General features: G+C 51.1%; 1 protein-coding gene across 12 annotated transcripts in view; it reads right to left on the bottom strand.

Moving 5' to 3' along the window:
* Positions 1 to 2,670: 2,670 nt before the first annotated feature.
* GNB1 (G protein subunit beta 1) overlaps positions 2,671 to 14,051 on the bottom strand; it is a 78,795-nt gene continuing 67,414 nt past the window's right edge. For all 12 annotated transcript variants that reach the window (XM_070611138.1, XM_070611127.1, XM_070611128.1 and 9 more), the window contains 5 exons: positions 9,409 to 9,475; positions 7,338 to 7,539; positions 6,307 to 6,523; positions 4,635 to 4,750; positions 2,671 to 4,377 (listed from right to left, as the gene is read on the bottom strand). In XM_070611138.1, the coding sequence (XP_070467239.1) occupies positions 4,644 to 4,750; positions 6,307 to 6,523; positions 7,338 to 7,539; positions 9,409 to 9,475 (593 nt within the window). In that variant the 3' untranslated portion in view covers positions 2,671 to 4,377; positions 4,635 to 4,643. The remainder of the gene's footprint in view (positions 4,378 to 4,634; positions 4,751 to 6,306; positions 6,524 to 7,337; positions 7,540 to 9,408; positions 9,476 to 14,051) is intronic.

The following is a 14,051-nucleotide window of genomic DNA, read 5'->3' as shown; positions in this document are numbered from 1 at the left end:
CCGGCCAGGCTACAGGGGTTGGGGGGGGGGGACATGCCAATGCCTTACCCTTTCCCGGGACCAGGGCTGCCTGCAACTCTTAACATAATTGGTATTTGTTTCTTTATATTCTTTTTTCTCAATATGACTCCGGTATTGTTTAAGTTTCAGACCCCCAAAACCTTGACCCATCCTCTTCTGAAGGTAGAATGATACAGCGGGATGTGTGGGGTGGGTGGTGGAAGTGGGGAGCCTGAGCCTTGGAGGGTGGGTGGGATAAGGTGACCCACCTAGAGCTGACAAGGGGGTGCCCCTGGATTTTGGATGAGTTTGGGGAACTCCCTGGCTCTTGGGAGCAGGCAGGGGGTGCCCCTGGCTCTCAGGTGCAGGGGGTGGTGGGGTGCTCCTCTTCTGGGACCTGCTCTTAGCTCTGGGGAAAGTTGGCTTCAGTTGTGCCAAGCTGGGGTGAACGGGCGTGAACAGAGCCCACTCAGCACCCAATAGGGGAAGTGGCCAGGAGCCTGGGTGACAGGCTGCTGAGAGGGACTGCAGCCCCCTTGGAAGGAGATGAGTATCTGGGCTTTCCAGAGGTCATCTTGTCCATCTCCCAGCCTCTGGCCTCCAGCCAGCATGCCTAGGACAGCTCCAGCCTCCTTCCCAGGACTTACCCAGTCCTCCCCAGGGTCCAGTGTCTGGAATTGCCCACTTGGCAGTCTCCTCTTTGGTCTGGTTTTGGGAGACAGAGCAGAGTGGTGGGGGTGGGGCGTGGGGAGGGAGAGGCAGGGCTGGCAAGGAGGAGGGAGCCTGCTTCAGAAGCGCATGCCCGCTGCAGCCCCCAGTGCCGGTCGGTGGTCGGTGGTCGGTCCAGGCAGGCAGGGAGAGCACCGAGGACCCCGAGGACCCCGTGGTGGCTGGGTAGGTACTGCTCCTTGCTAGGGTCGAAGGGAAACCCACGCCCTGGTGCAGTGACCACTGCGTGAGCAGACGTGAGTGCCAGGTGCTGGAGGAGGCAGGGGACACCTCTGGCTTCCAGGGCCGAGGTGAGCAGCAGACACTGTGTGGGTGGCCAGCGTGAGGGCCCACAGGGTCACTGTGAGGCCCGGCTGCGAGGGGCTCGGTGCTGGGCGAAGTGGACATCGCACCAGTGGCAAGTGTGCACAGCACCACAGGTGGGCCGGTGACTTGGACCCAAGGGGGCAGAGGCTGCAGGTGCGGCTGGAGGAAAAGGGAGAAGGGCTGGCCCCCTGGAGGGGATGAGGCCAGGAGCGAGAGGTCATCTCCCAGGTGAGTCAGGCATCGGAGGCTGAGTGCTAAGGGGTCCTGCTCAGGCTCAGAAAGCAACTGCAGACTGCGGCTCCCACTAGCAGCACACACACCGCTTCCTTCAACACAGGAGCCGGCTGCTCTCAAATGCCCCTGCTGGCACCTGTGCTCAGTGACTGCTTTGCTGAGAAAGTGGGACAGCAGCCTCGAGGCCAGCAGAGGGGCTGTGCTGTGCAGCTGCGACGTCAGGGCCCAGGAGACATGCTGGTGCCAGGCTGGGGCACTGGACACAGGGGTTCCTGAGGGGAACAAGTGGCCATCTGCAGGCCAGCCAGCCTTTGGTGAGGCTCCATTTGACCTCGTATCCACCTGTGCCACCTGAGGGTGGGCCACTACCGGCAGTTGTGCCCCTGCTTCTCGACCCCAGGAGACCCTCCTTCTGGAGGACTCAGGCTGCTTGCCCAGGGAGCACCTCAGATGCTCTCTGGCATTTTCTAAGACAGTTGGCAGCATTAAAACTTGCAAAGAACAAATTTATTTCAGGAGAAGTGGGGGAGGAGGTTGAAGCCAGGTGAACACTGTTCAGGCTGCCAGTCACCCAAGAGACAGCGTCCCTGTTCCCGGCAGAAACGCACAGGAGACCTGGCGTGGGGCCGCTGAGGCCCTCCCCAGGCGAAGTCCGGAGGCCCCTGCTGCCTGTACTTCCAGACAGTGGGAGATGGAGCCCGGGCAGGATGCTGCCCACCGAGAGCCATCTTCACTTACTTAGGAAAAGTACCAGCGTGTGACCCGGGAAGATTGCCAAGTTACCTTTTATAACCTCGCAGAACCTATAAAATAAAGATGGTGTGTCCTTTGGCAGAGAAGGCAGGGAAGGGACGCCGGGAGGGGGAGCGAGCGGCCTCCTCAGTAATACTCGCGTGCTATGCTTGGTTCTCACGCTTTGGTGGCAGATGCTCACGTTTTCTTACAAGATGCAGTTCTTTTATTCAGACTATGATGAAAACCACTCAGTCAGCAGGAAAGCATGTCTCTGGAGTAATGTCCTCAGATCTCTTAGGGAGAGAAGAGGAGGGAAGGGCCGCCAGGTGGGGTGCAGGTGAGAAGAGCAGGATAGTGGCCTCAGGAGACCCACATCACCTGGGGAAGCGGCCTGAGAGTGGATGGGACAGGGTGGTCTGGGTGGTGACGGTGGCCAGGGCTGCAGGACCCTGCTGCTGTGCAGAGCCTGTCTGAGGTCCACTGCTCCTCTGATGGATTCTGTGATGGGGACAAGGATGGGCAGAAACGTGGGCAGCTGAGGGCTGGTGAGGCACTGGCCACCCAACCACGTGGGTGAGACCTCACTGAGGAGGGGGCAGCCAGGGGAAGGTGGCCGCCTCCATAAACTGAAACACACCAGCAAAAAAGCAGCCACACCAAAGTCCCTCATGTCAAACTGCTTTATTACATCTTAAATAACAGCACAGTTTAATATAGTATCTATCTTGCATCCAGCTTCCTTGCAGTACACCGACCTTAAAATTAAATACAAAAGGTGAGGGGGCAGGGTGCAGAGAGCTCTACAGAGGCGGCGATGGAAAGACAAGGAAGGGGCTTCGCTTGACTCAACTCTGCCAGACCCAGGCCTCCGCATGTCACAGCACAGCTTTGTACAGGATGTTGCAGAGGAACAGGATGGAGAGAAGCCTACTGCTGCTCTGGGACAGTGCTCAGGGTGCAGGGGAGGCCCACACACTGCTGTCTAAACGCTGCTGCTGAACAGCGGACTCGAGACATACCAGGAGTCTGCGAACTAGAAAACGATCTGCCTCAGATGCAAAGGCGTGCCCCGCAGAGAGACAGGCCGCAAGAGATGCATAAAGAGGGGCCGGGGTCTCCAGTCCCTGCTCCCCGCCACCCCCGCCAACAGCAATCGTTTGGAACAGGACTTGTTTTTTAGAGAAATAAAGAAAATAGTGACTATCCTGTCACTCAAGCGTGTGGAGCTGCGTACTGTGCTGCTTCCGATGCGTGTGCACAGAGAAGTGGACAGAGCCGCGATGGTTACAACTTCAAAGAGGTTATTTCTTAAAAGAAAAAGAACATCTAAGGACTGAGTCCTATATGCACTTTTGAGCATTTCTACAGCATGCGATTCTAAGAGTAAACCCACCCAATATGGCAAACGATCAAATTTTTTAAAATTTAACTTAGAAAGTTTGAGATCATTATTTTCAAAACATTGATTTGTACATTGTTTCATACACAAATAATTGACTGACTATCCAAGCACAGGACGGGCACCTCTCTTGAAAATAGAGGTTCTTGATGTTTGGGGGTGGGGCACGGGGTAGTGTTAGGCTATTATTATAAACTTCCCTCCAACTTCACAAGGAAACCCAACGTGAGATTAAAAACTGAATTGAGAAGGTGGAGGATGGGTTGGGGAAGAAAAAGGTCCTGATTGGAGTTTACTGTTCATCACGCATTCAAGACAACAGCGCGTGCTCGGCTGTGTCACTTCTTAGCATCGTTCTTTCTACGCCATGTTTGTGCGCAACAACTGTGTGACACTGGACAAAAAATAAAAACCAGGGACTAAATTTACATCATTAACAATTTCAGAGAGCCTGCACTAGACTCTCTTTCTCTGTTTCACTAGTGAACATAAAGGAATATATTTTAAAAAGGAAATATAAATGTTTTCAAAACCCTGTTACAACACGACCTGAAATTTAGAACCAATGACAAGGGAAAGTCCTCAACTTGTTGCATGAACCTCACGAAACAGGATCGCTGACCTAAAACTCAAATAGACTAGCGAAAGGCCTGTCTGTCTCACAATTACACTCCAGTTTACCTTCTGGTTAACATTTTTATTATAATAGTATCTCCTTTTATATTCATTCAAGACAAAAAAGAAAACAAAGACAATGGTCCCGGAAGGAATGCATGTCTGTTGAGTTTACAGCACAGATTCTTCTCTTAATGGGAGTTGTGCTCTTGGTTTCAGCATAAGTGAAGGAGAAAGATCTTGCCCTTTGAAGTTCTGGGGGGAGGTGCAGGGCGCCCACGTTAGTAGGGGATTGGAAATGCTATCACTGTAACGCTTCAAGGTTGGAATGGTCTTCCAGTCACCGCGGCATCCACCTGCTGTTGTAAAGAATTTAAAGAAATGTAAAAAGAAACAGAACATCTAAATTCAGATCTATAATCAGTGTTACTGCTCTTTCCACGGCTCCATCTGTGTTTGCAGCTGAGGGGCACATTACTTCAGGCTGATGTAAATGCTTACCTTACCACAATTCCAAGTTAACTCCACATCCAAATTAATCTAGAAACCATGACTTGCAAGTTCACTTGTGCTCTGAGAAACACGTGGAGGTATATGTGGCGAAGGGCATTATTACCTGTCAGCACTAGTTCCAGATCTTGAGGAAGCTGTCCCAGGACCCCGTTGCCACGGCCATCCCGTCATCAGTCACCCCCAGGCAGCTGACACGGTTGTCATGCCCAGCCAAGACACCTGGGAGCAAATGACAGCACAGTCACTCCGGGTCCCAGAGATGTCCCCCAAGCAGTGATGCTGTACAGGGCTGGTGGCAGGTCCACTCACTGAGGCAGACCCAGAAGCCCCGAGGTCAAGCCCCTGCAGTGCCTCAGCATCAAGAAAGGAGCCAGGAGGGAGAGGAAGTTTGGACAGAGGGAAACTGAACAGAAGCACATCACCACTCTCGTCCAAGGCGAGTAGAAGTCAAAGCACTCCTGTCTCAACACAGCGAGGACAGACCTACAGCTGTGGGGCGGCAGGGGGAGTGTTCAAAAAACCAGAAATATACGGGAGAACCTGGTAACCAGCCTGTCAAAGACAGCATGATAACAAGGCAGGCAGAAACACATGACAAATAACCCAGGCCTTCTTGCACCAACTCCTGAGCATGCATGATGGTAAGCAGCTTAAATAAAAATGGAACAAAAATCATGACAAAAAAACCAAAACCGCATCAATCCCAGGGCAGTTACAACATGAGAGTGTAAGGCTGTGGGCTGTTCTTCATTACTGTGACCCCTAGGGCCTAGGGCAGGGCACAGAACACAGAGAGCTGGTGACGGACGCCGAGAGGGAGGGCCACCGGGGCTTCACACAGTGACCCCACACACTGAGATGGGCCTCCTATTGATGGTCGGCTGTCTGGCTTGGATTATCACCAGCCAGAACATTCCAGTCCTCCCAGTGGAACCTGAGGCTAATTTCAGAGAGCCCTGGTCCACCTCCTGCATTCAGCAGTGTTACAGCTGAGGAAGGGACCAGCTCCAGCTGGAGGAAGCAGTGCTCTCTGCCAACAGCCTTGGCTGGCTTCCATAGTCCTCAGCGGCACCATGACAGGGGACTGTGAGGGCAGAGGCAGTGGGAGCTGGAGGGTATGAGAGAGGGAGCAGGGGAGAACAAGGGGGAGTTCAACCCAGAGGCAGGAAGGAGAGCCATCCAAAAGCGGGGAGTCACGGGAAAACCCCAGACCCAGTCTCTTTCCCTTCTCTTCTCCCTCCCTCCCAAGCACTGAGATAGGCAGAGATGAAAGACTCTAAAAGTGTCAATTCCGCTCAGTTGCCCTCAATGGCCATTTCAACACAGGAAGTTCTCATCTTTTGTACAACTTGTGTTTTAAGACACTTGACAACACCACACCCGCCTTTGATGTGTGAATTTCACTTTATACTTTACTGGGGCATGCCTGCCGGAATGCGTGCTCCACACTTAGATGGCAGAGCTCCAAGATGTACAATGGGAGGAGAGAGAAAGCAAGGCAGGGGCCTTGAAGACTGGGTACTCGCCCCTTTCCTGCCCACATGCACCTCACGAGTGTGTGTGGGAAGAGGTTCTGGTGCCTGGACACCACCAGCCTGTCACGTTCCTCTGCTGGGCCACACCATGGGGCTGGCAGGTGTACTCGGCTGCAGCACACGTTTCCTGCCAGTCCAACTGATCCAAACCTAAACCTTTCACCTTAAGTGAGCCATGTCCATCCTGAGAGAGATTACCTGAGCATACAGGAGACGCAGAAAGGCCCCATGGTCACCTACCAGCCCTGTCGGCTTTGAGCGCGTCCCAGACGTTGCAGTTGAAGTCGTCGTACCCTGCGAGGAGGAGGCGCCCGCTCTTGGAGAAGGACACGGAGGTTATCCCACATATGATGTTGTCATGGGAATAAGTCATGAGCTCCTGATCCGCACGAAGGTCAAACAGCCTGCAGGTAGCGTCATCTGAGCCAGTGGCAAATGCGTTGCCATTTGGAAAGAACTAGAAAGAAAGCGAATCAAGACAGTGTGCAAATGCACAAAAAGAAATACTAGAAATACGGACTGCCCAACAGCAGGGCTACTGCTGCCACAGGAGAAAAAAATCAGCAAGGGCTGGGCTCGGGCAGAAACAGGGAGACCGCACCAAAGGGACGGGGGTCTGGGGCCTAGGACACGCTCGTCTTCCCCACGGCAAATTGCATTCTATCATTCACTTCCACGAGGAACAGTCAGGGTCCTCCCCGGGAGGCTGGCGCTTCTCTGCAGGCTGCCAGCAGCCAGGCCTCACGGAGGAAGGCAGAGAAGGAACCCCAAGCAGACACGTCCCTCGCCTTCTCCGACGAGGCTGGCCCCTCCAAGCAGGGCAACATGCAGAAGTGAAGGCTCCTGCATTCTGCATGCCCCGACTGGTGGGCAAGGCTCCTGCTCCAGGTTCAGCCCCAGCCCTGCAGAGCCTATCCTGACGAGGTTACTGCCCTGTCTGTCCCCCACCTAGAGGGAAGCCCTGTGATTCCCATCACTGGCTCACCCCAGGACCAGAAGCAGGGCCCAGCACAGACACAGCACCAACCTTTGTAAGACAAACGGTCGGTCAGTACAGAAGTAGCTGGCTTTGCAAGGACAGATCACATCACATCACACCTTAGTTTTCTATAGGGAGGTTTTTGTAAATTAGGTCATATTCGCATAGAAAAGGGAGAGCAACTAATTCTGAAAACATTTTAAAACTTGATGTATTCTACGGTTTACAAGAAGTAATCTAACTTGCTAGCACCTGGTGAAGGACCCCAACCACATCTTAACCCCCAACTTACACAGATGGCATTGATGTCAGATTCGTGGCCGGTGAAAGTTTGCCGGCACATCCCTTCTCGCACATCCCAGAGTTTGGCTGAAGCATCACAAGCACCAGAAACAAACAGTCTGGCATCAGGAGCGAGAGAAAGGCTCATAACATCCCCGGTGTGTCCAGTGAACGTGGTCGTCTGCTGGCCGGTCTCGATGTCCCACAGAGCACTGGAGCAGAGCACACGACAAGCACAGTCACCTCACTTTCTCAGACGGCCAGTCAGGTGACAAACGGTCTTTCAAACCACCCAGGACCACAGTAAACGTCTGTGCTTTTGCTTAAGACAAATCTGAATTTTGTAATGCAATTTTGTTTGGAAGGGAAACGAGGCAAACCAACAAACCCAATGCGGATGAGGACGTGGCCAGACGCTGGGTGACTCATCTCCACAGTTCAAACGCCAGCAGGGAGGGGCCAGGTCTCTTTGCAGCAGGGACACTGGAGGCTGTGCCACACACGTGAGCTCCGTGTGCACTCGCAGGGGCAGGAGGAAGCTCCTGGCTAGCGCCCCAAACGGGGCACAGCATGTTCTATCTGCGGCTGCCAGCGGTGTGCCTTCTGGGGTCCCACAGGTTGGGATGCAGAGATAACCCCAGGTAAAAAACAGCTCAGGGCAATGCTGAGGGCCCCTGGCCCTTTCTTGGAGCCACAAACAGAGTGGCTTGGTGCTCCCAGCGGCAGAGTGGAGCTCGGTGCCCCTCGGCTGTGAGCTGTGCGGCTACTTAAAGGGTAGAAGAGAGGAGGCAATGACAGCACCATCAGCCGAGCAAGGACGGCTCTGGAGGGGACAAACCCACGTGTTCGTGTTGTTTCTATGCTTCAACCCATAGAAAGCACCCCCCCCCCGAAAGCTGCTGGTTTCATTTCGGCCTCACAGAAAATCGGGCTCAGCCTGGCAACACGAGTCCAATCAGACTGTTTCAACATAAACTGCACAGGGCGTTTCCTTGCTAGGGCCTGAGGGCCTACAGAAAGGAAGCAAGACATTTCCAGGAGTCTGAAAAAAATTATTCATAAATGAAAAAGCTTTAAAAATATCTTCTAATAAAGAAATTCTTCACAAAATTAACAGCCAAGATTATAAATCTTTTGTGAACCCATGAAATTTATACAAAAAGGACACCTTGTAAAATAGGACGAGTTGGATAAGAACATCAGAACCAGAGGAGGACATCCCCTTGCCATGACTGGGCGTCTGTGCAGCTGCCCAGCCAGCCAGCTCCTAGCTGCATAAGGCCTCTAAAGATCAGGAAAACCCAGGAGGACGGTTTAAGTCTAAAATGACTCTTATTGGGGCGCCGGCCGCGTGGTCGAGTGGTTAAAGCTCGCATGTTCCGCTTCGGCAGCCCAGGGTTTCGCTGGTTCAGATCCTGGCGCAGACATGGCACCGCTCATCAGGCCATGCTAAGGCGGCATCCCACATGACACAACTAGAAGGACCCACAACTAAAAGTATGCAACTATGTACTGGGGGCTTTGCGGAGAAAAAGGAAAAAAAAAATCTTTAAAATGACTCTTATGAAATAACTAGCTGATCCCTTAAATTATATGCTATGGTGCCCAAATGAAAACATTCTAGAGTGTAAGTGGGCTTCTACGTATAAGTAAGGTGAAAACTCTGAAAATTAAGAAGTTTGATATAATCCATTTGAAATTGTGGCACCTGCTGTTTTCAGCCAGGCTCTCCGTCCACAGTGAGATGGTGCTCTCCTAAGAAGGGGACAAAAGCACGCTCCACCACAAGGCTGCAAGCGGCACCCCAACAGGGGAACACGCAGGGACAAAAGCAAAGCAGGCACTTGCCCCCACTGTGGTTTCAAGATCTATGAATCAGTTCTTAGTTGTTCAAAATTAAACTCTGAGCTTCAAAATCTACAAGGAACTCACTCATCACTCACTGCCACTTGTGTTCGAAGTCTCGTGGCCACTGCAAATTAAAATGTCCTCATGAACGTTCAGAATCTTATTTCCTACGTGTCTAGAGCTACAGGTGTGAGGAGAGCAGGAAGAGAAGGGTGCAGAGCTCATATACTCACCAGGTGGTGTCTCCAGAGCTGGTGACGATCTGATTGTCATCCAGGAAGCGGCAGCAGGACAGGTAACCTGGAAAACAGACCTAGACGATGACCCCACTCTGCAAGCCCCCAATTCTACGGTCTTGTAAATTGAAAAACGTGTTGGCAGAACAAAGATACCTGCAAGTTCCACGTCTAGCTTCAAACAAAGGCCTGGTCAGCTACCCCGCCCCCTGCCTCATGTGCAGTGAAGAATGAACAAATCCCCACAGTCACCATGCTCTGCTGGGTGAGAGCCACAGCGTGGCCCACAGGCCAGGAGGAGCTGACACCATGATAAAGATGTGGCAGTGAGCACAGCGCCCACGGGCTGGCAGGCACTGTGAGCGGGGCCTGGCAGCAGTGAGCGGGAAGTGCGCACAGCCTCCTCTGCTCCTCTGGTCACCATGTCGAGGCCGGGGGTCCCTCCCAATCCTCCTCATTCGCTCACTTCACAAGAACTGACCCGGTGCCCGGAGTGCCTGGGACACGTCCATGAACAAAGAGGCACTTCTTAGCCTTCCTGGAGCTCACACTTTGGTGGGGAGAGAGAATGAAAATAAAGAGCCCACAAGAAGGTGTGTATGTGTTAGGGAAGGAACAGGGAGCGAGCGATCTGCAGAGGCCCCTGAGCCCCAGGAAGGCACAGCCAGAGCTGGGATCGGGTGCCAAGGAGGGGCGTGGAGGTGTCTTCCGTGAGACGGTAGCTGCGGTAAACAAGCCGGGGTGGAAGCAGCAGTGTGCCGCTGGCTGCAGTCTGTCGGACACAGGGTGGGTGCTGATGGGCTCCTCCCTGGGGTGTTGCATCTGTGGAGGGGCGGGGCCGGAGACCTCAGGTGAAGACAGCCCTCCCAGTGGTGTGTGTGTTCATGAAGTATTTTTAAAAAAGCAGAGGGGCCAGCCTGGTGGCATGGTGGTGAAGTTCACGCACTCCACCTCAGGAACCCAGGGTTCGCAGGCTCAGATGCTGGGCGTGGACCTAGCAACGCTCATCAAGCCACGCTGTGGCAGCGTCCCACATGAAGCAGAGGGGGACTGGCACAGAGGTTAGCTCAGCGACGATATTTCTCACACACACACAAAAAGCAAACAAATTCTAGAACTGAAAACAGAAAATCTGACATAAACAGTTTAGTGGAGGTGAGAAGTCACATGAACCTGAGGACAGGTGTGAAACGACCAAATCTGAAGACGTGGGAGACTGAAAGGAACGGAGCTGAAGGAACCTAAGGGATGGTAGGAACGCGCACTCGCTGGTGTGCAAGAGGAGAGGGGACTATAGGACAGGAAGTGCACCTGAAGACATGGCCTAAAATCCCCCAATTTAGTTAAAGACATGGCACATCACAGTCACACTGCTAAAACACAAAGAAAAATCTTCAAAGTGTTAAAAGAAGACAAACGTCAACCCAGAATCATCAAAAATATTCTTCAAGCATGAAGGAATACAGGGGTCGGCCCTGTGGCCGGGTGGTTAAGTTCGCTTGCCCCACTTTGGTGGCCCAGGGTTTCGCTGGTTCAGATCCTGGGCGCAGACAGGGCACCGCTCCTCAGGCCACGCTGAGGCAGCGTCCCACATGACACAACTGGAAGGACCCACAACTAAAAATATACAACTATGTACCAGGGGGATTTGGGGAGAAAAAGGAATAAAATCTTTAAAAATAAAAAAAAGAATGAAGGAAAACAGGCATTCCCAGACACGTGAACGTGGAGAGGAGACGCTGCTGGCAGACCTGCACTGACTGTCAGAGCCGCCACAGTGCGCCCCTCAGGCTGAAGGCCCAGAAGGAACTCGTGTTCAGGAAGGAGGGAAGGCCCCAGAAGTGGAAAACACCTGAGTGAATGTAAAAGACTATTCACATTTCTTCAAGCGGCTCAGGATGTTGAAAGGACAGCTGGAACACTGCACTGTGGGGTTCACACCGCATGGAGCCGCCAGGCCTGCGGAGATGTCAGAGAACAAGGAGGCGGCACACAGGCCTTTGGCTGCGAGGTTCCTGCATTTCACAGGATTAACTCTGAGTAGACTGTAAAAACTTGAGTGTGCACTGTAATCCCTAGATAAATCACTCAAAAATAATGCAAAGAGGTAACCAAAAGAGCCAACAAACTAAAATAGAATTCTAAAAAAGGATCAAGCAGCCCAGGGCTGGCCCCGTGGCATAGTGATTAAGTTTGGCATGCTCCGCTTCAGCAGCCCGGACTCAGTTGCTGGGCATGGACCTACACCGCTTATTGGTGGCCATGCTGTGGCAGCAACCCACATACAAAAGAGAGGAAGACTGGCAGAGACATTAGCTCAGGGTGAATCTTCCTCACCAAAAAAGAAAAAAAAAAAAAAATCAAGCAGGGGCCAGCCCAGTGATGCAGCAGTTAAGTTCGCACGTTCCGCTTCTGTGGCCCAGGGTCCGCCGATTCAGATCCCAGGTGTGGACGTGGCACTGCTCATCAAGCCATGCTGTGGCAGACATCCCACGTATAAAGTAGAGGAAGATGGGCACGGATGTTAGCTCAGGGCCAGTCTTCCTCAGCAAAAAGAGGAGGACTGGCAGCAGATGTTAGCTCAGGGCTGATCTTCCTCCAAAAAAAAAAAAAAAATCAGGCAGCCCCAAAAAAGGGAGGAAAGGAGAATTATGGTAAAGCACCAGAGCTCAGTCAAATTGTATCAGCACCACACAGAACAGAAATGAACTCAACACCATGGAAAAGGCAGAAACCTTTAGGATAGATGAAAAGCAAGGCCCAACCACAGTTGTGTGTCACTTAACAACGGGGCCGTGTTCTCAGAAATGTGTTGTTAGGTGACGCCGTCACTGTGCAGACAGCAGAGTGCACTGACGCAAGTCTGGACGGCACAGCCTATAGCACACCTAGGCTGCATGGCAGTGATCTTGTGGGACCAACGTTGTCGTTAACCTAAATGTTACGCGGTGCGTGACTGGATGTGCTGCCTGTAAGGGACTCTATGAAGATACAGTTAAATCGAAAGAAAAGGGATCGGAAAACATATACTATGCAAACAACAGGCATACGAAGGCTAGAGTGACTATTATTAACGTGAGATAAAGTAAGTAGACTTTATGACAAAGAAAAATCCGAGAGAGAGACAGACGTTTCATCATGGTAAGAGAGTCAGTTCATCAGGAAGATGTGACAGTCTTAAATGCGATATACTTCTACTAACAGAGCTTGAGGAAGCAATAATTACAGAATTAAAGAATCAGAGGAAGCAAAAGTTCACAGAACTAAAGGGAGAAATAGATAAATCCATAATCAGAGATTTTAACATCCTTCTCTCAGCAATTCATAGAAATGAAGATACAGAAGATGTGAACAGCATCAAAGTCTTCCACTGATTAACACAATGAGAACGCTGCCCAAGAACTGCAGGAAAAACTTGCTTTCCAAGTGCACATGGTGTGGTCAACATGACAGACCATTTGCTACATTAAAACAAGTCTCAATAAATTTAAAATTAAAATGGTACAGAATTTGTTCTCTGAACATAATGGCATTTAGTTAAAAATCAATAGTAAGAAATTATCTAAAAAAACTTCAGATGCTTGAAAATTAAATAACATACTTTTTTTTTTTTGAGGAAGATTAGCCCTGAGCTACCATCTGCTGACAGTCTTCCTCTTTTTGCTGAGGAAGACTGGCCCTGAGTTAACATCCATGCCCATCACCTTCCTCTACTTTATATGTGGGACGCCTGCCACGGTATGGCCTGACAAGTGGTGCACAGGTCTGTACCCGGGATCTGGACCAACGAACCCTGGGCCACTGAAGCAGAGCGTATGAACTTAACCGCTGTGCCACCAGGCAGGCCCTAAACAACATACTTCTAAATAACCCATGAATCAAACAAGTAATCAAAAGGGTCTTAAAAATACTTCATGTTGAATCCTACTGCAGTGAAAGCCATGCCTAGAGGAAAATGTATAGCTTTACGTGCTCATATTTGAGAAGGAAGAAAGGTCTAGGTTCCACTCTAAGAAGCTAGAAAATTAAGAAGGAAGCAGCCCCAAAGCAAGCAGAAGGCAGGTGAGGAATCAGTGAAATACAGGGAACACGTCTGTAAAAGGACAAGGGACAGACTCTTAACTGGCCAAAATTAATTTAACAGACTGCTTGACTGGAATCGAAAGCATACGCCTTACTCCATTAATTACGATGATTTCTTTGGCTGCATGTGAAGTAGGTGAGCCTAGCGGGGTATAATTTTGAGAGCTTAGAACACAGCCACAGAAGTAAAATATTAGGACGAGACCGTCTTTTTCAGAAACACCATGCCTTTCGTTATGAAGAATAACTGTCACAGGTAAATTAAACCTGGTAAAATCATAAGCTGCCTAGCACTTAAAGCTGGTCCTGTTTGAAAGAACTTAAACAGCCTAGGACTCTATTCTGTTTCCTTTGCGACAAGAGTGCTAGTTGGTATAGGTACGTGGGGACGATTGGTAAGGAGGTATGTGGATAAGTACATATATGTGCACATATATGCAGACCTGTGTACGTCCACATATGTTTAGATGAGGAAATCTTTGTGGAAAGGTGCTCAAGATGGAAGATGGTTTAGAGGAGACAAGAGACTGAACTGTGTTGTGTTAATATTCAAAAAA

Source organism: Equus przewalskii, chromosome 2 (genome assembly GCF_037783145.1).
Source record: "Equus przewalskii isolate Varuska chromosome 2, EquPr2, whole genome shotgun sequence".
In the NCBI taxonomy this organism is placed as follows: Eukaryota; Metazoa; Chordata; class Mammalia; order Perissodactyla; family Equidae; genus Equus; species Equus przewalskii.
Note: the sequence above shows the minus strand (reverse complement) of the source record. Positions and strands in the feature narration are given on the sequence as shown.